The sequence below is a fragment of the Chlamydotis macqueenii genome, chromosome 22, assembly GCF_036417535.1.
Source record: "Chlamydotis macqueenii isolate bChlMac1 chromosome 22, bChlMac1.mat, whole genome shotgun sequence".
NCBI lineage: Eukaryota > Metazoa > Chordata > Aves > Otidiformes > Otididae > Chlamydotis > Chlamydotis macqueenii.
Window position 1 is genome coordinate 4,253,005 of NC_141577.1, and position 24,896 is coordinate 4,277,900.

General features: G+C 67.8%; 3 protein-coding genes across 4 annotated transcripts; 1 reads left to right on the forward strand and 2 right to left on the reverse strand.

Moving 5' to 3' along the window:
* Positions 1 to 603: 603 nt before the first annotated feature.
* LOC147598091 (digestive cysteine proteinase 1-like) lies at positions 604 to 4,283 on the reverse strand. The gene is made up of 11 exons (XM_086765132.1): positions 4,223 to 4,283; positions 4,019 to 4,078; positions 3,629 to 3,721; positions 3,302 to 3,474; positions 2,776 to 3,016; positions 2,166 to 2,367; positions 1,877 to 2,070; positions 1,663 to 1,754; positions 1,413 to 1,574; positions 985 to 1,174; positions 604 to 791 (listed from the first exon to the last, which is right to left on the reverse strand). The coding sequence occupies exons 1-11, from the start codon at positions 4,281 to 4,283 to the stop codon at positions 604 to 606; spliced, it is 1,656 nt and encodes a 551-aa protein (XP_086621258.1).
* A 1,343-nt stretch (positions 4,284 to 5,626) lies between these two features.
* LOC104486620 (digestive cysteine proteinase 1-like) lies at positions 5,627 to 10,920 on the reverse strand. The gene is made up of 11 exons (XM_086764952.1): positions 10,782 to 10,920; positions 9,630 to 9,689; positions 9,291 to 9,383; positions 9,011 to 9,183; positions 8,158 to 8,401; positions 7,888 to 8,083; positions 7,606 to 7,799; positions 7,063 to 7,154; positions 6,813 to 6,974; positions 6,105 to 6,294; positions 5,627 to 5,902 (listed from the first exon to the last, which is right to left on the reverse strand). The coding sequence occupies exons 1-11, from the start codon at positions 10,831 to 10,833 to the stop codon at positions 5,715 to 5,717; spliced, it is 1,644 nt and encodes a 547-aa protein (XP_086621078.1). The 5' UTR covers positions 10,834 to 10,920; the 3' UTR covers positions 5,627 to 5,714.
* Positions 10,921 to 13,206: 2,286 nt separating this feature from the next.
* Positions 13,207 to 23,239, forward strand: FGR (FGR proto-oncogene, Src family tyrosine kinase). 2 transcript variants are annotated; one of them, XM_086764950.1, is made up of 13 exons: positions 13,207 to 13,344; positions 18,012 to 18,072; positions 18,326 to 18,578; positions 18,675 to 18,777; positions 19,044 to 19,142; positions 19,234 to 19,337; positions 19,413 to 19,562; positions 19,998 to 20,162; positions 21,134 to 21,313; positions 21,396 to 21,472; positions 21,554 to 21,707; positions 22,082 to 22,213; positions 22,415 to 23,239. In XM_086764950.1, exons 3-13 carry the CDS (start codon positions 18,338 to 18,340, stop codon positions 22,621 to 22,623), a joined length of 1,614 nt encoding a protein of 537 aa, XP_086621076.1. In that variant the 5' UTR covers positions 13,207 to 13,344; positions 18,012 to 18,072; positions 18,326 to 18,337; the 3' UTR covers positions 22,624 to 23,239. The 2 variants fall into 2 exon arrangements, with proteins under 2 accessions (XP_086621076.1, XP_086621077.1); XM_086764951.1 differs by lacking the exon at positions 19,998 to 20,162 and adding an exon at positions 20,562 to 20,717.
* The last annotated feature ends 1,657 nt before the right edge of the window (positions 23,240 to 24,896 follow it).

The window sequence follows — 24,896 nt, forward strand, 5'->3', positions numbered from 1 at the left end:
CTGACCCACACAGAAGCCTGGAGAGAGGCTGAGCAGAGGGGGCACCGGGTGCTGGCGACCGCTCTCTCTGCTGGGGGTGGCTCCCTTGTTCCCAGCATGACACGGGCTGCCGGGACGGGGCAGAGTCCGATTGGGAACAGGGGGGCCCTGAGCCCAGCCCCGCTTCCGAGAGTGGATTCAGGCTCCCTCCCGGTGCCTGGGAAGGGGATACCAGCACTTCTGGGGATGGCGCTGAGAGCTCTGGGGTTAGGGCACACGTATCCGGAAGAGGGGGGAACCTGGGCTGAGCACTGGGTGAAACTCATCACACAGAGGGCTGCAGAAGGCAGTCACAGCAAGGGCCGTGGTTGGTGGCGGACGGGCTGGGGCTGGCAGAAGACACCCCAGCGTGACAGACAGGATCACTTCTATGGGCTTTTATTGCCAAAATGGTAAAATTCCTCCTCAGGGGGCTGGGAGCATCCTCCCACCTCCCAGCTGAGCTGCCTGCCTCTGCCCCACAAGCACCTCCTGAGGCCCCGCATCCCTCTGCCAGCTCCCCCTCCACCTGGAGCGGCCCAGGAGGACACGGAGGGGACAGGGCACAGGTGGGGCCACGTCCCGTCAGGCCAGGATGGGGAAGGAGGCAGCGGTGGCCACGCCGCAGTTGTTGTCCTTCATGGCCATGAGGATGTAGCCGTCGTTGCCCCAGTACGTGGACCAGGAGTTCTTGATGAGCCAGTAGCTCTTGCCGTGCAGGACCCCATAGCCCACGGCCAGCACCGCGTGGTCCAGCGCTGACGTCTCGTTTCCTGGGTGGGAGGAGAAAACGGAGCCATCTCAGTCCCCATCCCTTAGAGCTGGAGGCCATTCCCGACGCAGCGAGGGGCCCCGTATCCCCCAGCCGGGAGCTTAGCGGGGAGGTAAATCCCACCCTGCAGATATTTTTCCCCGTCCCAGCCCCAGTGAGCGGGACGCAGAACGTCCTGGGTGGACTGGACTCACCGCAGCGGGGCTCCTCGTAGACGCCGTTGGCGTAGAAGGCGAAGGACTTGTGCGAGGCGTCGATGTTGACCGCCACGGGGCCGTGCTTGACCAGCGCGGCTTTCAGCGCCGCGGCACTGCCCGGCTCCACGCTGGCGTAGCCGGCGAGCTGGGCCACCGGCTCCGACTCGTTGCAGTGGCAGTAGCCGTTCTGGTCGGGGGGAGAAAGCTGTGGTGGCACCGGGGTCCTGGGGCAGGCGGTGATGTCCGACCCACCCCGGCGAGGGGGAAGGAGGGAGCGGCGCAGCTCGGGTGCAGCATCCGTAAACCAAAGTAGGGCCCCAATCCACCGCCAAAGTGCTGATGGCTGATTTGGGAGAGCACTGGGGGGAGGATTGGGAAGGAGGTGGCACTGCAGCCCCCTCCCCGAGCGGTGCTGCCGCCCTCACCTGCCCCAGGTAGGGCCCGTAGGACTCGGTGCTGGCGATGCCGCCGTGTTTCTTGATCCACTCGTAGGCTCGCCACTCCTCGCCCCCGTCGCAGGCGTAGTTCCCGAAGCCCCAGGAGCAGTCGATGAGGACTTGTTGGGACAGGGGGGTCAGCACGCCAGTCTGTGGGGGGACACACACGCTGCAGGGATGGGGCCGGGCATCATCCGGGCGCCTCGGCTGTCCCCGTGGGGCACGGCCCCGCTCCCACCTTGAGGAAGAGGGCACCCTCCATGGCGCCCGTCGTGGCGAAGCTCCAGCAGGACCCGCAGACGGCCTGGTCCTTCACGGGGGTCACGGCGCCTGGGGACAGCAGGGCGGGGACGTTAACAGAGCAGCGGAGGATGCTGGCCGTCCCCACACAAACCCCGGTGACCCCCAGCCTCGTGCACGCTCCGGGCCGGTGCGGCCGGTGCCCTCCTCACCGTAGAGCCGCCAGTCCAGGCTCTCGGGCAGGATGAGGCCGGCGTAGAGCTGGGTGGGGAAGGGCTGCCCGTTGTTGGGAACCCCGCTGCGGCGGCGGCCCCGCAGGGCTGCCAGCTCCCGGGGCGTGCGGTCGGCCAGGTGGTTCAGCGCCAGCGTGTAGGAGAGCGCGGCGCGGTTTTTGGAGTGCACGAACCTGCGGCAGAGCGGGGACGCTGCGAGAGGGGAGCGGGGGACCCCATCCCTGAGCACCCCCCACCCCAACCCAGCCCACCCCCCGCCATCCCGTACCGCATGTTATGGATGAAGGCGCGCTTGCGATGCTCGTGCTCCTCCTCGCTGCCGTAGCTCTTCCCGAACCGCTCCTTGTAGCGGTGGAAGAGGCGGTGGTGGACGTGATCCGTCTCCGGCGCCCTCCCCACAAACTCCTGCATGGGGTTGGCCACGATGCGGTGTTCGGGGCCGGCCGCGGGCCACTGCTCGCACTGCACCCCTGCCACGAGGCACGGAGGGCGGCTGACGCCTCCTGAGCCGGGCCGGGCTCCCCCGTCACCCCCAAAAACCTTTGGGGCCAGCTGTCCCGTATAGACACGTCGGTGAGGGGGAGCTGCATCCGCGTGCAGCCAAGTCCCCAAAATCTGCTGTCCCACCCGGCCCCCTGCGCTCCCACGTGAAGGAGCCAGCACTGGGGAAGCACCCGCATCGCCCCAGCTGTTAATTAATTACATTTCTCCCCCGATTTTTTTCCCAGCCAAACCAATTCACCCAAATTATCAGGCTCTTAAAAAGAAAAAAAAAAAAAAAAACAAAGAAAAAGAAAACAGGTTTAAAAGGTGGAACGCTGCATTTCGGCGGCGGCACCGGCCGCGGTCCGGGCTGTGGGGTGGGCGAGGACACTCACCCTCGGGGAGACGGAAGACGCTGGGGGAGAAGCGGTGGCTGAAGGAGGAGTAGTCGATCTCGTACTTGTCGTAGTGGGAGCCCAGGAGGCTGTTGAAGCCGCGCACCTCGTAGTGCAGCGGCACGGGGCCGCGGGCTGAGCCGCCCACCCGCAGCGTGTAGACGTTCTTCTTGCGGCCCCAGTAGGAGACGTTCTGCCAGACGGCGCAGCGCTGCCCGCGGAAACGCTCCTCCCGCACCCGCTGGGCACGGCGCGCGTCAGGGACCGCCGTGCCACACCGGCACCGCGTCCCCCGTGGGCTGGGGCAGCCCGCAGGGATGGCGCCGCATCCTGCGCCGTGCCCAGCTGGGTGCAACCCCTCCACCTCCATCACCCACGGCCGCGTCCCGCGTTTTCCCGTTCTCGGCCAGAGAAGGCTGCTTTGCCCTCGTAGGGACGCAGCCATCAGACACCCCATACCCGTGGGGATCCCTTGTCCCCTCCCCTGCCCCATCCTGCGTCCTCGGGGATCCTGCCTGGAGCTCACCTTGAAGTTCTCCAGGCTGGGGAAGACGCTCTGCGGGGCGATGAGGTCCCTGTCGGTGCCGTTGATGCGGAAGCACTTGCGGACGTTGACCTCCGTCTCCGTGGTCTCCGGCGTCACCTTGAAGCTGGCGCCGAAGGGCTCGATGGAGCCAAACTGGTAGGTGACCACTTGGCCTGGGGATGGGGACAGCGCCTAAGGTCAAGCCAAGCCTTTGGGTCCTGGCGTGGTGGTGGCTCCCAGGGCTTTGCTGAGGCACCTGATGGTCCTGGAGCAGAAGGAAGGGGGTGGTGAGGGGTTGGGGGGGGATGGAGCCCTTTGAGTACCCACCGCCGTAGTACTCGATGCGGCTCTTCCCCCCGGTGAGGTTGTACCAGGCTTCGAAGGGCTCCCTGATCTCCGCGTAGGGCAGGCTGATGACTCCTGCGGGCACACGGGGGCCAGACGTGGGGGGGGCTGCGAGGGGCCGAGCCCCGGGGACATCTCCTGTCCCCCTCCCCCAAGCCTGTGGCTGGGAGGGGAGCACAGGGAAGGTGAGGAGCACCCTGCGACCCCACGGTGTCACCTCACGGTGTCACCCCACGGCAGCGATACACCCCAGCCCCCTGGGATTCGCGGGGGGGGAGTTGGAGCCCCCTCGACTTGGGCACATAGGGTGGCTGCAGGGGCAGGACCCCTCTGCGCAGTGTCCCAGAGGGGCACCCCATCCCCGAGCGGTACCTGTGACGTGGTAGATGTCCCCAAACGTGGGTGTCTCCAGAAGAGCTTTGCTCTCTGCTCCTGGAAGGAAAATAAAAACCCAAACCCCTTTGTGCTGCCAGTCCCCCCCTCTCCTGGGCGCTCGGGCTAAGGGACGCGGTGGCATCACCCCGTGCTGGGGGTACAGCCTCCATCCCCCGAAGCCGAGGCAGGGTGGGTGCTCACCCGGCAGCACGGCAGCCCCCAGAAGCAGCAGCAGCAGCCACCACCACCCCAACCCCTCCATCCTGCAGACCCCAGCCCACACTGCTACCCTGCACCCATGGGTGGCTTAAATACGGCTGGTGGGTGGGCAGGGAGCGGCCGGCAGCCAACGGGCAAAGCCTTGTCCTGCCCTGGGATGGGGCTGGACCAAGGGGGAGGCGTGGCTTTATGTTGCCACCCCATCAGCACCCATGGGTGCCTTTCGCACCCACACCGGGGTGGGTGCCGACGCTGCGTGCTGGCGGGGCTTGGGGCGAGGGGAGCGGGGTGGGACCCAGACCCCTGTGGGCACTGGTACCCCACGGCAGGGCCGTTCCCTGGGGAGAAAATGGATGCCCCATAGATTGGGGGGGGCAGTGGTGGGTGCCAGGGGCGTCCCTGCGCTCCCACCCACCCCGCGTGGCAGCTCGCAGCCAGGCTTTGCTGCGTCAGCAAAACCCCGGGGGCAAGGAGGTGCGGTGGGACCCTGCCCGGCCCCCCAGAAATCCCTCTGGGGGCTCCCTGCCCCCCTGGGACAGGAGCCAAGGCTTCCCCACCAAACCCAGCGCTGGGAAGCCGTGGGGAGATGGGAGCCATCTGCATCCCCGCATCCTTGATACCCCATCGGGGCAGGCCCAGAACTGCAATTAGCGGGGGTTTGATTGGGAAAAGGGGGAAGATGGGGATGAAACGTCAGGAGCTCCACGGACAAAGCAGATCCAGGGAGGAGAGCGGCACCGTCGCCGCGGCAGAGCGGCCTTCACCCCTCCCGCTTGCCGCGCGTCCAGCTGGCCCCCAGCCCAAGGCGACGGCGAGCGCCCGCGGGGCCGCGCGAGCCCCAAACAAAGCCGATAAGGGCTGGCTGCACGCGCCAGCGGGGACGAACCGGGCCCCATCCTGCTGCGCCCCTGGGTGCCGAGCTGGGCTGACACCCCTCCCCAGGGACCCACCACTGCTGCCCACAGTGCGTCTTGCCACGGGCAAGATGGGAGACCACCAGGGTCAGAGCGGAGAGACCTCCCCACCCCGTCGGCAGGACCCTCCTGCACCCACCCCGCTCTCCCCAGGAGGGCTGGGGGCCAAACGGGGAGCACCCAGCCGAGCCACGGCCGTGATGCAAAACGCCTTTCCTTGGAGGGGAGCGGCGCTGGCTCACGGCATCGGCAAACACCGCCGGTGACGTCCCAACCCATAGCCACAACAGGGACCCGGGCAGTGGGGCAGAGGGTGGATGCCCCCCGCCGCCCCGCTTCCCCGACACCCAGCGCCAGGAATTTCTCGTCTCAGCAGAAATCGAATCCCTCCGGTAGATGCAAACCAGTCCTTCTCCAGGGGCTTTATTGGCAAGATCACCGCTGGGTCCCCATCCAGCCCCCCTGTCCCACCACGTCCCCAGCTTCCTCCAGAGGGGCTGAGCCAGGGATGGGTGCCAAAAGCGTCACCAAGGGCTCTCCCCGCTGAACTGGGAGGTGGCTCAGGCCAGGATGGGGTAGGTGGCTTCGGTGGCCACGCCGCAGTTGTTGTCCTTCATGGCCATGAGGATGTAGCCGTCGTTGCCCCAGTAGGTGGACCAGGAGTTCTTGATGAGCCAGTACGTCTCTCCCTGCAGGACCCCGTAGCCCACGGCCAGCACCGCGTGGTCCAGCGTTCCCGACTCGTTCGCTGCAGGGGATGACGTGGGGACACTGCTCGTTGGGAGAGCATCCCTGTCTGGAGAGCATCCCTGCTCCCGAGGCTGCCTCTCCCATCTGTTCCCTCTTCCACCCCTGCCCAGGATGCTCCACAACGAGGAGGAGGTTTCGGGTGTCTTGACCTCTCCGTGGGCACCCAGCGCGTCCTGTGCCCCCTGCGCCACCCCACTCACCGCACTTGGGCTCGTAGTAGATGCCATTGGAGTAGAAGGAGAAGGTCTTGTGCGAGGCGTCGATGCTGACGGCCACGGGGCCGTGCTTGTAGATGGCGGTTTTGACCGCCGTGATGTTGCCCGAGGTGACGTTGACGTAGCCCGTGATCTTGGCCAACATCTCAGACTGGTTGTAGTGGCACAAGCCGTTCTGCGGCACCCAGGGTCAGGGTGGGGGACGCTGCATCACCCCGAGCCCCCAGGACCCCTCACCCTGCCCACCCTGGCTGTCCCCGTGCAGGGAACGACCTGGGACTGGGCCTGTGGCAGCATCCCGGCTCTGACCGCTCTCTCGTCCCTCGCCCACCACGGTGGGGACGTTGTCCCGGTTGCTGCAGGGACACAGCGTTACCCACAGGCGGGACGGGGAGCTGGCTCCGCACCCACAGCCCTGGGGTAGCTGCATCTCCCAGCCACCTCCCTGTCCCCAGGCAGCCCAGCTCCATCCCCGCGCCCCAGGGTCCGGAGGGACCTGTGGTGCCAGCCACGGGTGGAGGAGCCTTGACCTTGCTTTGTAAGAAGAGAAACTGAGGCACACGGTGACGAAACCGCCCGGCTGAGCCCCGGGGCTTGGCTTAAACCCCAGGGAGCCCAGGGTCTTGGGGACATGGTGATGTCCCCATCCCTAGAGCCCTGAGGGGCACATCCCGAGACCTGGGGGACCCTCACCTGCCCCTTGTAGGTGCCGTAGGACTCGGTGCTGGCGATGCCGCCGTGTTTCTTGATCCACTCGTAGGCTCGCCACTCCTCGCCCCCGTCGCAGGCGTAGTTCCCGAAGCCCCAGGAGCAGTCGATGAGGACTTGTTGGGACAGGGGGGTCAGCACGCCGGTCTGTGGGGGGACACACACGCTGCAGGGATGGGGCCGGGCATCATCCGGGCGCCTCGGCTGTCCCCGTGGGGCACGGCCCCGCTCCCACCTTGAGGAAGAGGGCACCCTCCATGGCGCCCGTCGTGGCGAAGCTCCAGCAGGACCCGCAGACGGCCTGGTCCTTCACGGGGGTCACGGCGCCTGGGGACGGCGGGGCGGGGGTGAGAGGCTGCGGTGGCACCGAGGGGATGAGGGCAGGCGGAAGGGAAACTGAGGCAGGAGTCGAGGGCTCGCTGTGCTCCCAGAGGTGCAAATTGGGAAGGGGAACGTACCAGTGAACCTGCGGGACCCCCGCCCTTGGGTTGGGGCTGGCTCTGGGGGTGTCACTCCCTGCTAATGGGGACCTGGGGGAAGCCAGATGTGGCTTCAGATGTCACATCTGTCCCTGGGGCACCAGACTGAACCAGGGCCAAGCGCCGGCCGAGCCCTTCCTCCATCTTCCAGTTGCTGAGCGGAGCGGGGACCGCAGGGAGATGTGGGTCCCACGGGACAGCGTGGTCCCACGGGTGCAGCGCGGTGGCGGGGAGCAGGGTGGCTTCGCGCTGGCCCCGCAGCACCTCAACAGCAAGGCCCCGCACAGCCCCGCACCTACCGTACATGCGCCAGTCCAGGCTCTCGGGCAGGATGAGGCCGGCGTAGAGCTGGGTGGGGAAGGGCTGCCCGTTGTTGGGAACCCCGCTGCGGCGGCGGCCCCGCAGGGCTGCCAGCTCCCGGGGCGTGCGGTCGGCCAGGTGGTTCAGCGCCAGCGTGTAGGAGAGCGCGGCGCGGTTTTTGGAGTGCACGAACCTGCGGCGTCGAGGCGGGGACGACGTCAGCGCTGGCTGACGCCGCCTCCCGCCGCAGCGACGGCGCGGCCCACCCCGTCTGCCTGTACCTCATGTTGTGCACGAAGACGCTCTGCCTGTGCTCCAGCTCGCGCGCGGAGCCGTAGCGTCGCCCCAAACGCCTGCGGTAGTGGTGGAAGACCTCGTGGGCCCAGGGCTGGTGCCGTCCCACCAAGTCCTCCATGGGGTTGGCCAGCACCCGGTGCTCCGCCGCGCTCCCCGGCAAGTCCCCGCACTTCTTCGTCTCTGGGGAGCGAGGAGGGGACTGCATCAGCCCCAGCTCCGCCGGTAGAGCGGAGGGGGGGCCCGACCCAGCTCACCGTTGACGGGGAGGTCGAAGATGGAGGGGGGGAAGCTGTTGTCGAAGTCGGTGTAGGAGATCTCGTACTTGTCGTAGTGGGAGCCCAGCAGGCTGTTGTAGCCCCGCATCTCGTAGTGGACGGGGGCCACCCCGCAGCTGGAGTTGGTCACCCACAAGGTGTAGATGTTCTTCTTCTGCGCCCAACGGGTGACGTTCTGCCAAACTGCGCAGTACCGGCCCCGGTAGTACTCCTCCCGCAGGAACTGGAGGATGCGGCGTCAGGGAGGGTGCAGACCCCCCCATCACCCCCTGCACTCGCTCCTTCCCACCCAGCCCCTTCCTCCCAGTGCACGTACAGCGCCTCGCACCAGTCCGCACCGGGCTCTCGGGCCGGATCCAGAGGCTACGTGGCCGTTACCCCACAGCCGCGTGTGGGGCGGAAAGCGTGGCAAGAATTCGGGGTGCAGCACAGGACAGACCCGCTGTCTGGTTTGGTGACAGCTTGGTGTCCCTGTCTCCCACCCGCTGCACCCCTCCTGCTGCACCCAGTCCCGCCGGAGGCCGGGACCGGCGGCAGCCGAGCCGCCGTGCAGCGACTTGCCCAAGCCATCCCAAAACACCGGTGTTCGTGTGGGCCGTGACACGTCCCAACACGGCTGCCAGGGTTGGGAAAGGAGCCGGGAGTCCGGCCCCGATCCGGGTGGAGAACTGACCCTCCCTGCGCCCCGGGCTGCGGGGGCACGTCCTGACCCGTCCCAGCGCCCCGCACCCCCCGGGATGGGGAGAAGCATCTCCAGCTGCCCAGCACCCCTCACCCAGGGCCGGAAGCGGCTCGGGGCCGCGGGTCGGATGGGGGCCGCGGCGTTTCTCACCTTGAAGCCGTCAATGGTGGGGAAGACGCTCTGAGCCTTCACCACGTCCTCCTCGGAGCCGGGCAGCTGGAAGCATTTTCTGGTGTTCACCTCCTTCTCGGTGGTCTCCGGCGTGATCTTGTACCGCATCCCGTAGGGCTTCACCCCCGCCAGCTGGTAGGTTATCACCTGCCCTGCGCCGGCGCGAAGGGGAAACTGAGGCACGGCGGTCCTGCTCGCATCCTCCCCTCGCGCAGCGCTGGGGCCGGCGCGGCGAGCGGACGGGTGCCCACCCGCTTACCCCCGTAGTACTGGATGCGGCTCTTGTTTCCCGTCAGGTTGTACCAGGCTTCGAAGGGCTCCTCGATCTCAGCGTAGGGCAGGTTGATGACGCCTGCGGGGGTCCCCGGCGCGTGACACGGGCCAGCCCCGAGGCCTCAGCACCCCCACATCCCTCCCTGAGCCCCCCAGCACCCGCAGAGGACGCAGAGCCGAGCTGCTGTCCCCATGGGTGCCGGGTTGTGGGGAGGCACCCGGCTGTGGGAGGCTGCCCCAGTGTGGCACTGGGATGGCCTGGTCCTGCCCGGTGCTGAGCATCCTCCGCTCCCCCCGGCAAAGGGCGCTGCGGGGGTCCCGTTACCTCGGACGTGGTAGATGGAGCCGAACTGAGGGGGCGAGCGGGAGAGCCCGTGGTCCTGTCCTGGAAGGAGGAGAGGGGCAGGGGTGAGTGGGCGAGCTGGGGACAGGGCGATCGGGGCAGGGGGCTGCCCAAACCAGCGGCTCCCCTTCCCTGCAGCCCCTCCTGAGCGGGGGCTGAAAGCAGCTCCACGAGCCCACGGGTGACACACGCGAAGGACGCCGACGCGCTGACAGCTTCCCAGGGCCAGATCCAGGGTCCGCGCCACCGCAGGGCTGGTGGGGTGGGGTCCCCACGGGAGGCAGTGCCCCCCCAGGGCTGGAGGGGTGGGGTCCCCACGGGAGGCAGAGCCCCCCCAGGGCTGGTGGCCGTGGCTTTGGGTGATGTTTCCAAGGTGGGTGGAGGGGATGCAACCAAGCTGTCCCCCGACAAGCAGGGCATGGGTGAGGGGTGCCCAGTCCCTGGCACCTCCCAGTGACCTTCCCAGTTTCCCTGCGGGCTCCCGGCTTGTGCAACCCCACGCCAACACGCCCGTCGCTGAGGATGGGCCTTTCCCTCCCTCAGCATCCTCCTCCTCCTCCTCACCGGGAGCCAGGAGCCGGCGGTGCCTGTCCCGTGCCCAGCCCCGGGGCAACTGGGACCAGTCCTAGCTCTGCTTCTGCACCCAAATCCTGGGGCAGGTAGGGACCCACGGGTGCCCGCCTGGGTCTGGGCACGATTCCCTGGGGCAGGAGGAGCAGCCTCGGGACGGATCCCGCAGCCCCACAGCCCTGCTCGGCTTTACATCCACCCGGCAAGGGGGTCCCGTGGGGGCACGGTGCCCCCCCCTTGCCACCCCTGTCCCCTCCTTTTTGCAGGCAGGGAATGGCTCGGGCTTGTCAGCGCGTTAAAGCCCGTCTGGCTCAGTTTAGCCTTATTTTAACCCCCTCCCAGCCCTCGAGGTGTCCCTCTCTCCCCTCCCTTCATCACCACCCCACCCCAAATCCCCTCTCTTTGGGGAACTGCAAATTCGGGGACCCAACAAGCGAGAAACCACTTCCCCAGCCTTTCCACCCCGCGTTCCCAGCGATGCGGCACCCAAAGCTCGGGTGCCCCCAGCTCCCGTCCCCTGGGGTGTCCCCGGTTGGGATGGTGCCGCAGGGGCACGGGACTCACCCCAGACGGCGGCGCAGAGCGCAGAGGCCGCGAGCCAGCGGAGAACACCCATCCTGGCCGCCCCGGCTCGCCCAGCGCCAGCTCTCGCCTTTAAACCGGAGCCGGCGGCGGCGAAACTCGGCAGAGCCAATGCAGAAGCTGGGGCCCTCCTCAGAGGGAGGGAAGGAACCGGAATCGCGCAGTGGCTGGAGGGGGGCCGGGCACCCCGGGGTGCTCAGCGGGGAGAACGTGTCGCGGCAGGGTGCTGCCGAGGGAGATGGAGCAACGCCGGGTGCTGGAGGGGGGGACGGGAGATGCAGGATGAGCCCCCAAGAGCTGTGAGCGACGTGGTGGGAGGGGTGCTGGAGCCATGGGGGACCCCCAACCTAGGGGGGCAATGGGGGTGCTTGGGGCAAGGTGGGGGGAGCCCGTTGCAAGGCAGACCTGACACCGGGGTGATGGGCAGGAGGCACTTCCCATAGCAGAGGGCCAGGGCATTAATGAGCCAGGTCCTGGGACTGGGACCACTGGGAAGCCTTTACTGGGAGGCTTGAAGGGTAGGAGAGCTGAGCTGGGGGGGCATTTATGTGCCACCACTCCCTTTCCATCCTGCAGCCCAAGGGAATGTCCCATGCCAGGCTGGGACCCTGTGCTGGTGACACCCCAGCCCCTGCCCTGCTGTGTGCCAGAGCACCCTGCCAGGGTGCAGGCAGCTGGGGGGGTGCAGAGACCCCCTCCTCTTTTTAAGGCGGAGGGCGAGTGCCCACCCTGGGGCTGAAACCAGTCAGAACCACCTGGGGCTGCGGTGTGGGAAGGGTCCTGGCAGCAGGTGGGGCTCGTCGCTCTGCGGGTCACCACTTGTGTGCCCTGCTGTGCCCCGTCCCCTCCCAGGGCTGGTGGCAGGGCTGGCTCCATCCCCAGCAGGGTCTGAATCTCCTCCGAAATCCCAGAGAGCCCCCAAAACCAGGACGAAAGGGGAGCTGCCATCCGCACCACCCCCAGGACCGGGCTGGGGGTGACAAGGCGAGCGAGGCGTTAGCCTGGGGGTCAGGTCCCCGTCCCAGTGGGGGCTGGGGACCCCGCCAGCCCTTGTCCCCCCCACCGTGAGAACAGGAAACGCCAGGGCCGGACTCGCCATCGCACAGGAAAGAGGTCAGCCTGCGAGGGCTAACCGCAGGGCGAGGAGGAAGAAGGAGGACGAAGGCTCTGGAGAAATGGGGAAGGACCCCCAGCCACCAGCGTGCGATCCAGCCTGGCCGCACGGGGAGACGGGGCAGCCGAGCTGGGGTGCAGCCGGCTCTGGGCTGGAGCCCGCAGCCCCCTGCCCTCCCCGTGCACCCTCACCCTGCCTCGGGAGCACGGCCTCGTGCCGGAAACTGCGGCGGGGGGCTGCATAAAAAAATGGCCAGCCCCTCGCTGTCACTGTCCCCTGCGGCCGAAGGGTGGCTGGGGACTGGGGGGGAATGTGCAGGATCGGGCCCCCGTGGGGGTGTGGAGGGGGGGGGAGGTTTTGCCTTGGAGGGGCGGCCGCGTTGCACCCCGGATCAGCATAGGGGGTTCCCACAGCGAGGGACCCCCATTGAGACCCCCATGATCTGGTGGTGGGGGTGCCAAAAGCTTGAGGTGCTCTCTGCGGGGTGGGTGCCCCAGCGCCCCGGACTGGGAGCCCAGGCAGGGTGCTGGGGGGCTCAGGCAGAGTCCTGGGGGGCTCACTCCCTCTCCCAGAGCTCACCCAAATTTGTGGGTCAGTGCGACCGATGCCAAATCTTGGGGTCGTCCCGCCAGGAGCTTTATCTGGATAAGGAGTAAAGAAGGGGTCCAGTGGGCTACTGATGGCCACAGCAACTGCTCGAGCTGGCCAGGAGCTGCACCCCATCCTGGGGGGGTACACACGTGGGAGCCCCCCAGAACACGGTCCCAAGCCGCCTGCCGTCTGCCCGGCAAGGTGGGCTGCGCGCCCCCCTCTGCGGCTCTGCCCTGCCCCCGGTTCACCCCGTCCCAGCGAGACCCCGCGGTGGGAGGACAGGCAGCCCCCGCCTGCGCTCTGCCGTTCGGGGGTCACCTCGAGGGGTCGCAGCCCCCTGTTTGCCACGTGCTGTCCCTGCGCCGTCCCCTGCGTGGGGATGCTGGCTCACGGTGGGGGTCGGGGGGGGCCATGCCGCGGTACGGAGCCGGCTATCCCCACGGACACCCAGTAAATCCCAGCAGAGCCGCGGCGGTGTCATCCCCCAGCTCCGTGCTGCTGGGAACTGGAGACCCCCCGATGCCAGCACGTCACCCCCCCACCATGCCACCCCCAAAGTTGGGCGGTGGGGCCTCGGCGAGCGATGCCGGAGGGGGAACCGGTGACCGGTACAATGAACCGTGGCTGGGAGCGCGGGGAGGAAGGGGGGGCTGAGGGGAGGGGAAGCTCTTGCTCAGGCTGCGAGAGCTGAGACAGGGGAAACGCAGGCACGGGCGCTCCCGCTCTCCCCGCCTCGACACCCCAGCGCCGGGCGGTTCGGGGTGCTGCGCTCACATCCCGGCCTGCGGTCCCGCCGGGAATAGCGGCGGGTCCATGCGAGCTGGAGCAGGAGGGCTGGCGGTAGGAGGGATGCGTGGGGATGCGTGGGGTGCTGGGCGGGGGGTGTGCCTCCTGCAATTGGGGGGGGGGTCCTCAATCCTCTTGCTGGGTGCTGGGGGGTTGCTGAGGGCTGCCCCCCACCATGCGTGGGGTGGCTCTGGGTCCAGAGTGGGACGGGGCGCTGAGGCGTGGGGACGGAGGGCACCGTGCCCCCGGCGGGGGGCTGCCCCCGGGCCCTGCCCTCACTGCTCCCCCCAGGCGACGCCAGCCTCTGCAGTGAGCCTGGGGAGGGGGGGACAGGACACCCCCGTCCTCCCCGTCCTGGGGGGCAGCAGGTCAGGGAGGGGGGCAGTCCCATGGGGAGCGCTGGGGGCAGCCGCCGGCTCCTGCTCGCCCTCCCGGCACTAATCGGTGGTGACACCGTGGCGGGGAGCCCGCGGAGACAAACGGTGCCTTCGCCCGCGCTGGACCCTCGTGCTGGGGAGGGGGCAGGTCACGGCACCCCAGGGGACACCGAGACGGGGGACACCTGCTCCCCCCAGCCCCATCAGTGCCCATGGCGTGCCAACCCAGCAAGCGCTTTCGGGGGGCTGCCGGGGGGTTAAGATCTGGCTGGGCCAGAGCTGGGGGCAGCTGGGGGGGCTCAGGCCCTGGCCGCAGCGGGTGCTCCCCCCGCTCCCGGCAGCTCTGCCTGCTCCCCGCTCCTTGGTGTGTCCCAAGGAGGGACAGGAACTGGCCGCTTCCTGCCCCGCACAATTCCCTCCCCGCCCCGCTCCTCCCGGGACATTGTATTTGGAACCCTGGCCGGCTCCCTCCCTCCGCCCCTGCAGCCCCTCGGATCCGGGAATTGCTCTTCTTCCAGCGGAAATCCTGCTTTCCCAGCCAGAGATGGGGCGGGGGGGCGGGGGTCTGTCCCTCACGGGCATCTCCTCCTGGGGCGAGGGGACAGCCTTTGCCCTGGGCCTGGTCGCTGGCAGGTGGGCTTGTGGGGGCAACTTATTTTCTGGGGGGCCGGCAAGCCCCCCCTTTGAACCACGTCCCTGTTGCAGGCGGGCAGGGGAAGGGGCACGTTGTCTGCTGGGACACTGCGTCCCACCCCACCGCCTCCGCCCACGTCCCCACGTCTTGCGGAGATCTGGAGCTGTGTGCTGGTGGCGAGGGGCCCTCCGGCCGTGGCAGGACCCTCCCTGTCCCTCCTCGCATCCCCTGTCCTCACAGAACCTGCCCGGAGCTGGGAGCCGTGGGGGACTCGCCAGGCACTGGGTGAACTGGGAGGACTGGAGCAGGAGCAGGGCTCTACCCCAGGGCCGCGGGTCTGTGGGGTTCCAGGGTACGGGATGGGGACGCGGCTCGGGGGTCGCGTGTCGAGTGAACCGCCTGAAACGAGGCACCTTCCCCTCCCACGCTGCAGCTGCTTCGTGCCTCAGTTTCCCACCCAGCTTGGTCCAGAGCCACGGCGTGACGGAGGAGCCCGGGCGGGCTCCCAGTTGGGCTGTGCGGCAATCTCGGTTCCTCTTTCTCGCGGCAGGGCGAGGAGAGCCACCGGGGTGCAGGGCCACACGGCGGGGTGCAGGGCGAGGGGGGTGGGACAGCACGGGAGGGAGGACACAGGGTACCCAAGGGGCTGCAGCCACTGCTCAGCCCCGCTCCGGTCCCTGCCCGCCACCCCCCTGCCCCCGGCTGCCACCGTCCCCAAGGCCTGGGATCCCGCCAGCCCCCCAGGTTCCCCTTGGTGGCCGCAGCACCATCCTCTTCCTCCTCTTCCTCCCCCATGCTGTGCTCCTGCTGCTTCCTCCTCCCGCTGCGTGGGTGCCAGCCGGGTTCCTCCGGCAGCTCCCCGGGGAGCCTTGGCACGCGAGGGTGCCGGGGACCCACCCTGGCTTGTCCCCCCCCGGCACTGCGCGCGTCACCTTGCCACGGATCTCTCCGTGCGGCTGCATCCCCCCACCCTGGAGCCTGACCCCTCCATCGCCATTATTCCCCAGAGGGGAACAGAGGCAAGGGACGGGGGTGCCCCCCGTGGGGTGCCTCGGTGACGCGCAGGGTGACATCGGTGCGCACCGGGACACGGCGCTCCGGCTCGGAGCTGGGGATGGGGCTGAACTGCCCCATGTCCCTGGGGGGGGGACGGGGGAGCAGATGGACGGGGACGCGGCTGTATGCCTGGCGAGGCGGGGGCAGCGGCGGGGGTGACGAGTTGGCCGGGTCTCAGCGCGGGGCGGGGAGCTGGCAGCTCAGCCAGGACCGGTGCCGGTGAAGCCGGTGCGGGAAGGGCTCGGTTGCCATCTGCTCCCAGGCACCAAGCGGCTCCTTTTTCGGGAGAGCCAGGGCCAGGCGCCAGGTCGCGGCCGTTGAACGCGGGGCCGGCTGCGTCCCCTCCCCGAGGACGGCGCGAGGGGACAGTTTTTGTGCCGCTCTGCCTGGCTGGGAGGTGACAGGGCCCGGTTTGGAGGTTTTGTGGCAACCAAACTCGGGGACGCGCGGGTGCGACGCTCCGCACGGTGGCTGGGCACGGCGCGGGCAGTGGTTAAACCCTGCCATGCTGCGATATTTCGGGTTTGTTCGTGCCTGGAAGGTGCTCCTGGCCTGCCCCATCCCGGCCCACAGCTGGGCACCAGAAAGTCAGTGAAACGGGAAGTTTCCAAGCGCCGTGCTGGTGATTCCCACCCAGAGGGGACAGGGTTTGCGAGAGCTGGGAATGTTTGTCAGCTGAAATAGTCACTTATTGTCAGCAAAAATTAAAAAAGAAACAGCCCCAACCAGCCAAACCCTCTCGGATTTGGCAACGCTGCCCCGTCTGCAACGGCCGCGGCCTTGCCACACCGCCGGTGTTGAAAGTGAAGGTGGAAGCGGGGGAGAGCCGGGCTCTTCCCACTCCCAGCCGAGAGAGAGGAAAGTGAATCGAAGCCCGTGATGGGGGAGACCTGCTCGAAACCCCTCATCCGCCCCGAAAACTCCGCTCCTCCCGCTCTGTGGAGCGTGGGGGACAGGACATGGCTGCCGGGCAAAGCACGGCTTCGCGGCGCCATCCCTCCGCTCTCGGCCTGGAGATGGGGCGAGCTCCACCGTATCCCTGCCGAACCCTCAAGAGGAATGCTCTGCCCAGTCCAAACTGGGCAAACTGGTCTGGTTAGGCGGCCAGCGACCTGGGGAGGTGACAGGACCGGGGACAGAAATGTCTTCTTGCAACCCGCAGCGGGGAGAGGTCCGTGTTTCCTCCTCCTCCTCCTCCTCAACACCTTCGCTGCCGAGCGCGGCGCCGGCCGGAAGAACGTGGCTCTGACCGCAGCGAGGCGAGCGGGGCCCCTCCTCCCCTGAGACACCGGTTCCCCTGCCGTGGGGATGGGGACCGGGACGCTTGGGGACGCTGGGGATGCCCCCCAGCCCAGCTCCCTCCAGCCTCGGGGCAGTCGGGGGGCACGCGTCTTGCCCGGGACAGAGGTGGTGGTCGATTTGTCGAGGACGTGACGGGAGAAAATCCCGCTCAAGGATGCGGTTGCAGCCCCTGACAGGAGTGCTGCAGCCCATGCAGGGGTGTTGCAGCTCACACAGGGGTGTTGCAGCCCACGGCAGCGGTGTGGCAGCCCTTGGAGGGGTGTTTCTGCCCTTGGGGGAGTATTTCAGCCCGTAACAGGAGCGTTGCAGCCCATGCATGGGTGTTTTAGCACATGCAGGGGTGTTGCAGCCCATGCAGGGGTGTTTCGGCCGGTGCAGGGGTGTTTTAGCTCATGCAGGAGTATTTCAGCCCATGGCAGGAGTGTTGCAGCTCTTAGAAGAGTGTTGCAACCCATGCAGGAGTGTTGCAACCCGTGCAGGAATGTTGCAGCCCTTGGAGGGACGTTGCAGCCTGTGCAGGAGTATTTCAGCCTGCAGATGAAGTGTTGCAGCCCAGGCAGGGGTGTTTTGGCCCGTGGCAGAGGTGTTTAAGCCCGTGTACAGGTGTTGCAGCCCGTGCAGGAGTATTTCATCCTGTGGCAGAGGTGTTGCAGCCCATGCAGGGGTGTTGCAGCCCATGCAGGGGTGTTTTGGCCGGTGGCAGAGGTGTTGCAGTGGTGTTGCAGCCCATGATGGGTGTTCCAGCCCATGCAGGGCGTTTTGGCCGGTGGCAGAGGTGTTGCAGCCCTTGGAGGGATGATGCAGCCCATGACGGGTGTTGCAGCCCATGCAGGGTGTTTTGGCCGGTGGCAGAGGTGTTGCAGCCCTCGGAGGGATGATGCAGCCCATGCAGGGGTGTTGCAGCCCATGACGGGTGTTCCAGCCCATGCAGGGGTGTTTTGGCCGGTGGCAGAGGTGTTGCAGCCCTCGGAGGGATGATGCAGCCCATGCAGGGGTGTTGCAGCCCATGACGGGTGTTCCAGCCCATGCAGGGTGTTTTGGCCGGTGGCAGAGGTGTTGCAGCCCTCGGAGGGATGATGCAGCCCATGCAGGGGTGTTGCAGCCCATGACGGGTGTTCCAGCCCATGCAGGGGTGTTTTGGCCGGTGGCAGAGGTGTTGCAGCCCTCGGAGGGATGATGCAGCCCATGCAGGGGTGTTGCAGCCCATGACGGGTGTTCCAGCCCATGCAGGGGTGTTTTGGCCGGTGGCAGAGGTGTTGCAGCCCTCGGAGGGATGTTGCAGCCCATGCAGTGGAGCTGCAGCCGGTGCCAGGCTCTCGCCCCCCGCCTGACGCCCTCCCCGGTGCCCGCAGGTGCCGCTTCTCCTCCCCGAGGTGACATGGAGCAGCTGAAGTGACCCAAGGAGCCGTCGTGGTGAGAGGGGTCGCCGTGACGGGGAGCACCCATGGGTGCTGGGAGGGGGGGGCACACACACGCGGGGTCCCCCGGGCAGCGCAGCCCACCTCGCAGCCTGGTCCCTGCCGGTGGCAGTGCCCTGGTGTCCCCACGTCACCCCGCAGGCACCCAGCACTCATGCGTGCACCCAGTGCCTCTAATTGGGACCATGCGTGCACACGCGTGTGCCCGGCCGGGGCGGCGCGGGGCTCACGGTCGCTCTGTCCCGCAGGCCGTGCCCAGGATGGGCTGTGTGCACTGCAAAGAGAAGGGGTCCGGCAAAGGGCAGGCGGGGGGCGAGGTGGGTCCCCCCCCACCCTCCGCCTCCCAGTACGACCCCGACTCCACGCAACCGGGCGCCGCCTTCACCCGCATCCCCGATTTCAACAACTTCCACGGCGCGACGATGCCCTCGCCTCCGTCCTTCACGGGGCCGGGGCTCTTCGCCTCCAACACCCTGCAGACGCGGAGCGGGGGCCTCACAGGTCAGCGGGGGGGCTGGGGGGGGCTGGCTGCACCCCTGCAACACCTCACCCCGGGGGGACGCGGGGGCTCACCGCCGTCCCCTCCGCGTGCCGCAGGCGGGGGCGTGACACTCTTCATCGCCCTGTACGACTACGAGGCCAGGACGGAGGACGACCTGACCTTCCAGAAAGGGGAGAAATTCCACATCATCAACAACACGTGAGCCCCCCACCCCAGGACCCTCTGCCGCCCCCAGCCCACCCCATGCCACCCTGGGGAGGTGCCTCTGTGCCACCGATACCCCCGGGGGCTCCATTGCTGGATACCAAGAGAACGAGGGCCACGCGTGTCACGAGTTGGGCGGTCTCAGCAGCAACTCAGGCGTGGGGGAGCTGTGGGGTGCTGTGTGCGGGGCGGGAGGGTGCAGGGCGGCCGGGTCCGTCCGTCTGTCCCCCCTCCTCACTCCCCGGTTCTTCTTTCCCCAGGGAAGGTGACTGGTGGGAGGCCAGGTCGCTGAGCTCGGGGGCCACCGGCTACATCCCCAGCAACTACGTGGCACCCGTGGACTCTATCCAGGCAGAAGAGTGAGTATGGGGGGGGGACAGGGATGGAGAGGGACCCCACCCCTCGAGCCCGGGTGTCTGGGCACCCCCGGTGAGCCCGGCCCCGTGGCAGGTGGTACTTCGGGAAGATCGGGCGCAAGGACGCGGAGCGGCAGCTCCTCTGCCACGGCAACTGCAGGGGCACCTTCCTCATTCGGGAGAGCGAGACGACGAAAGGTACGGGGCCAGGGGTGGGGGGACATGGGGGGACCTGCGCCCCACATCCCGCCCTGACCCGTACCCTCTGCGTAGGCGCCTACTCCCTCTCCATCCGGGACTGGGACGAGGCCAAGGGAGACCACGTCAAGCACTATAAGATTCGGAAACTGGACAACGGGGGCTACTACATCACCACCCGCGCCCAGTTCGACACCGTCCAGCAGCTGGTGCAGCACTATATAGGTATGGTGGGATGGGGGGCACGGGGGGGGTGGTGAGGTGATGGGGAGGGGTGGAGAGAGCCTTTGGCTGGAGACAGCTGGCTGGGCTAACTGGGTTTAACTGGGGGAGGAAGGGGCTGTGGTGGTGGTGACATTAGGGGGTCCCCACTCTTCCGTGGGGGGAAGCACCCGGCCTCTCCGGAGAAGGTGAACAGCCCCTTGGTCTGGGTGGGCACAGCCAGGGGGGGATTGGGGGTCCGACCCAGCCCAATGGGCTGCGGGGGCGTCCCTGGGGGAGGCGGACAGGGGTGCACCCCATTTATGTATGCGCATGTTGGGGGTGGCTGGACCACCCATGAGGCTGGCGGATGCCTGGGGTGGGGACAAAGGGCTGGCAGGGGGTCCGTGCCCGGGCTGACGCCTGTGTGTCCCCCCCGCTTCGTCCCCGGTGCCGCAGAGCGGGCGGCCGGGCTGTGCTGCCGCCTGGCCGTGCCGTGCCCCAAGGGAACCCCCAAACTGGCCGACCTGTCGGTCAAAACCAAAGACGTGTGGGAGATCCCCCGCGAATCCCTCCAGCTCCTCAAGAAACTGGGCAACGGGCAGTTCGGGGAAGTGTGGATGGGTAGGGCCCGGCGGGCGAGCCGGGGCGAGCGGTTGCGGGGGGGGGATGATGGCGGGGGCACCCCCCAGGCCTGGCACCCCCCCAGGGAAGGGCTCCTGCCTGCCGGGACAGGCTGAGCGACACCAGTTTGCCAGCATGTGCTGCTGGCGGGGGGGGGTGGGGGGGTCACCATGGGTACCCCAGGATGCCACACGACGTCCCTGTGTGGGCAAGCGGTGCCCCCCCCCATTTCAAATGGGACCACAAGCAGGAAGCAAAACCAGGCCGGGGGGGGGTCCCTTCTTCATCATCTTCTTCCTCCGGCGCCCCGTGCTCCCTCCGCTCGGCGTGCATGCTGCATTCATCCCATCGCATCCCCCTCCTCCTTGCCCCCCCCCCCCGCTCCCCCCCACCCCACAGAATATAACGACGGGTTGTGCCATCTGCTAACCCGCGCGTGCCCCGCTATGAAGCCCCAGACCCTGGGATTAGCTAAGGACGCCTGGGAGATAGCGCGGGAATCCATCAGCCTCGACAAGAAACTCGGCATGGGATGTTTCGGAGACGTGTGGCTGGGTAAGGCTGGCCCGGCCGGCCGGGGTGGGGGGTGCGGTGGGGGGGCCAGGAGAACAGTCCCATCCTGCATCACAGGATGCCAGGCGGTACCCGCTGGTGTGGGGAGATGGTAGCTTGGCACAGGCTCCCCCGTGGTGGGATGGGGAGCGGGGGTAAGGTTGGTGTTAGGAAATGAGCTCACGGGCGCTTTGTCCCCACGCCACGGGGCGAGGGGGCCTCCTTGTCCCGGGTGGGGTGTGGTGGTACCATGTCCCTTCCTTGCCCTGCCCTGATTTCCTTGCTCCTCCATCCATGCATCCCTCCATCCATCCATGCATCCCTCCATCCATCCATCCATCCACGCACCCCTCCATCCGGGCCCTGCCGGGGCCATCGGTCCCCAGGGTCAGCGCTGACCCCCGTGTCCCCGAACCCAGGCACGTGGAACGGCACGACGAAGGTGGCGGTGAAGACGTTGAAGCCGGGCACCATGTCGCCCGAAGCCTTCCTGGAGGAGGCTCAGATCATGAAGCGGCTGCGGCACGACAAACTGGTGCAGCTCTACGCCGTGGTGTCGGAGGAGCCCATCTACATCGTCACCGAGTTCATGAGCCAGGGTGAGCGGGGGGCACGGGGAGGGCACCCTTGGGTGGGCACGGCAGGCTCTCGGGCGCTCTGACCGGCACCCTCTCCCCGCAGGCAGCTTGCTGGATTTCCTAAAGGACGGGGACGGCCGCTACCTGAAGCTGCCCCAGCTGGTGGACATGGCTGCCCAGGTACCGGGGAGGCCGGCACGGGGTGGGGGTGCCCCCCAAAGGGGTGTATCCGGGGGGTCCTCACTGCTTCCCCATCCCCAGATCGCGGCGGGCATGGCCTACATCGAGCGGATGAACTACATCCACCGGGACCTGCGCGCCGCCAACATCCTGGTGGGAGACAACCTGGTGTGCAAGATCGCCGACTTCGGCCTCGCTCGCCTCATCGAGGACAACGAGTACACGGCGCGCCAGGGTGAGCCCGCTTGGTGACACGCTGCTGTGGCACCGCCACCCCTGTCCCCTCCGTGCTGCTTCCCGTCCTGGGCCCGGGGAGCTGGTCACTCCTGATGCTGGGTGTCCCAGGGGATGGGTGCCCTGGGGGATGAGTATTCTGGGTGACAGATACCCCAGATGGGGTGCCCCGGGTGCAGGGTACCGCAGGTGCAGGGTGCTTTGGGTGCCCCCAGTGCGTGGTGTCCCTGGGATCCTCCCAGTTCAGGGTACCCTGGGTGCAGGATGCCCTCAGTACAGGGTGTCCCCGGTGCTGGGTGCCCCAGGTGTGCGGTACCCTGGGTGCGGGCACAGCGGGGTGCCCCGGCCATGGCTCACCTGTCCCCCTCTTTGCAGGTGCCAAGTTCCCCATCAAGTGGACGGCCCCGGAGGCTGCGCTTTTCGGGAAGTTCACCATCAAATCGGACGTCTGGTCCTTCGGCATCCTCCTGACCGAGCTGGTGACCAAAGGCCGGGTGCCCTACCCAGGTACGGGGCGGCGGGCACCCTTGGGGCGGGCTGGGCAGCGGGGTGCAGCAGGGTGCCACCAGCAAGGCTTACCCCCGTGCCTCAGTTTCCCCATCAGCGAGCCTAGCGCTGAGCTGGGCTCCCTATCCAAACGGCGGGGGCGATGCCACTGCATCCCTCGGCCTGCCTCGGTTTCCCCACCGCCTTGTCCTCGTCACGCAGGGATGAACAACCGGGAGGTGCTGGAGCAGGTGGAGCGGGGGTACCGCATGCAGTGCCCGGGAAACTGCCCCCCGTCCCTGCACGAGGTGATGGTGCAGTGCTGGAAGCGGGAGCCCGAGGAGCGCCCCACCTTCGAGTACCTCCAGTCCTTCCTCGAGGACTACTTCACCGCCACCGAGCCCCAGTACCAGCCAGGGGACAACCAGTGACCTGGCGCTGGGACCCACCCCAGCCGAGCTCTGGGGTGGCTTTGGGGTGAATCCCCTCCTTTTTGTGGGAGGGGGTGTTGCTCTCCCCTTGCCCCGACCCCAAAACACCTGTTGAGGGGTGCTTGGGATGCACCAGGGAGGACAGGGGGCTTTGCACAAGGATTTTGGACTCAGGGGGCGAAGCTGTGCCCCCCACCCCAGCCCCCTTGGCCCCCCCAGCCCCGCTCTCGTTGCCTTCACACTCAGCTTTGAACCTGAGAAGCGCTTTGGCTGGGAGGGGGTACCCCACCGTGCCCCCCCACAGGCACCCCTAGCCCTCCAGTGAAGGGGGGCTCACCATGCCAGCCCCAATCTCCTCTCCCCCGGCTCAGCTCTGCACACCTCGGGGGGCTTCAGCTCCCCAAATTCTAGCGCTGACCTGAGGAAGGTCACCTCGCCCCCCCCCCATATGATTTTTAATTTATAAAATTTTATACCCTTCACCCCAGCAGCCACCTCACCCCCAGGGATTCCTGAATTTGGGGCACCTCCTTGCCCCCCCCCCCCCCCTTTATCTCTACTCTTTCTAGAAGAGCCCAATTCTGGAAGCCATAAAGCTCTGCTTGCACTGGTTGGGGGGGGGGAACAAGGGGTCCTGGGGGGGACCAGGGGTCCTGGGGGGGTACCAGAGGCCCAGGCTATGGGGGGGCAGCTCTGCCCCGGGGCTGTTTCCTGCTGCCCCGTGTGGGGTGGGAGAGGGGGTACGGGAATGGGGTCCCCCCAGCTGCGCTTGGGGGGGGGTCCCAGCTGCGGCTCGGCTCAGGCCCCTGCAACAGGGGCTGGTGGGGGCACTCGGGATGCAATGCGAATGTGATGGCACTGGAGGGGGGGGGATACCCCCCCGGACACCCCTTTTCCTTGGGGGGGTGCGTGTAGTCCCAGGCTTGGCCCCAGCCCTGCTCCCCATGGCCCAGAGCTCCCCTGCACCTGGGAGGGGGCGGTGGGTGGGCAGTGCCATCCTGGGGGGGGTGAAGAAAGGGAAGGGGAGGGGTTTGTTGTTTATTTTTTTGTTATTTTTTTTTAAATCCAGTCTGTAAATAGAGAGAAATAAAACCTTTCTAACAAGCAGGGGGGTGGGGAGCGTGGGTCCTTCTGCCCCCCTCCCTCGGCTGGGGACAGGCACTGGGCAGGGTGGGTTGGAGGGGTGGCTAGAGGTGGGGGGACAACCCCGGCTTGCAAGCTTTGGTGTGGGGGGGCACCCATCCCCACCCAGGTCACCCCACAGCCCCCTCCTTGCACCCAGCATCTCCACGGCGGTCCCAGCCACGTGCCTCAGGGTTAATTAAATCCAGCAGCCTGGGTTTAATTAGCGGGGGGGGGGGGGGGGGGGGGCTGGGCAGTGTCTGGCCGGGGGCGGGGCGGGAGCTGCTGGCCCCCTCCTCTGTGTACGGCCGTGCAGGGGGGTGGTCCGGTGCTGGGCTGGGGAGGAAGGGGTTAATTTTCCTTGCAGCTTGGCCTCCCCAGCAGGGCCCAGCTGTGGCCGGCTAATGAATTCCCCAGCACTGGTGGGAAGGGGGGACTGGTCCTGGCCCCATCCGGGGGGGGTGTCAGGGTTGAAGGGTGGGGGGAGGCCCCAGGCAGGTGGGGAGGGGGGCCCAGGGCCAACGCCAGCAGGTTTGGGGACGTGCCAGGGAGCTTGGGGACATGCCACCACCCCCGGGCACCGCCCCAGCTCCTGCTTCACCCGGCGTGCAGCCCCCCCCCCCGCCCCACCCCACCCCACCCCATCCCATCCCATCCCCATCCCAAAGAAAAATCCCTGCGGGAAGGGCCAGGGGCCAGGCTTGGCTGGGCAGGGTGGGCTCGCTGCCCAGAGCCGGGGTGGCCAGGCGAGGCGAGCAGATTGCGTGGCACGGCCAGGCGAGGCGGGGGGCCGGCCGAGCCCCCCCCCGCCCCTTCCCGTGCCAGATTGCAGCCCCCAGTTTCAGCCTGGGGCTGAGCGCCCGGGGACGCGCGGGCCTGTGGGGTCGGGGGGGGGGGGATGTGGGGCACCCCACGGACACGGTGGCACCTCGGTCACCATCACCTTCGCCTCCATCTGGGGCACGATGGACGCTGCCAGACAGACCCCGGTGTGCTGGGGCGGCCCCCCCCGGCCCCGACGGGACCCCCTTCGTCCTGGCTGGGCGGGACGGGCCCCTCGCTCTGCCAGGCTGCCAACGCAGCGATTCCCTCGCTCCCGCCCAAAATTCACTTAAAAAGGAATAAAAATGTCAAGCCCGGCGCGGAGGGCA

Excerpts from the sequence above, each read along its gene's own strand:
- LOC104486620 (XM_086764952.1), bottom strand. The coding sequence starts at position 10,833 with ATGGGTGTTCTCCGCTGGCTCGCGGCCTCTGCGCTCTGCGCCGCCGTC. Across the intron at positions 9,384-9,629 it reads CTCCATCTACCACGTCCGAG|GCGTCATCAACCTGCCCTAC; the intron begins GTAACGGGACCC and ends GGACCCCCGCAG. Across the intron at positions 6,295-6,812 it reads ACGGCACCTACAAGGGGCAG|AACGGCTTGTGCCACTACAA; the intron begins GTGAGGGTCCCC and ends TGGGTGCCGCAG.
- FGR (XM_086764950.1), top strand. The coding sequence starts at position 18,338 with ATGGGCTGTGTGCACTGCAAAGAGAAGGGGTCCGGCAAAGGGCAGGCG. Across the intron at positions 19,143-19,233 it reads GACTCTATCCAGGCAGAAGA|GTGGTACTTCGGGAAGATCG; the intron begins GTGAGTATGGGG and ends GCCCCGTGGCAG. Across the intron at positions 19,563-19,997 it reads GCTGGTGCAGCACTATATAG|AGCGGGCGGCCGGGCTGTGC; the intron begins GTATGGTGGGAT and ends CCGGTGCCGCAG.
- LOC147598091 (XM_086765132.1), bottom strand. The coding sequence starts at position 4,283 with ATGGAGGGGTTGGGGTGGTGGTGGCTGCTGCTGCTGCTTCTGGGGGCT. Across the intron at positions 3,475-3,628 it reads CCGCATCGAGTACTACGGCG|GCCAAGTGGTCACCTACCAG; the intron begins GTGGGTACTCAA and ends CCCCATCCCCAG. Across the intron at positions 1,175-1,412 it reads ACGGGCCCTACCTGGGGCAG|AACGGCTACTGCCACTGCAA; the intron begins GTGAGGGCGGCA and ends CCCCCCGACCAG.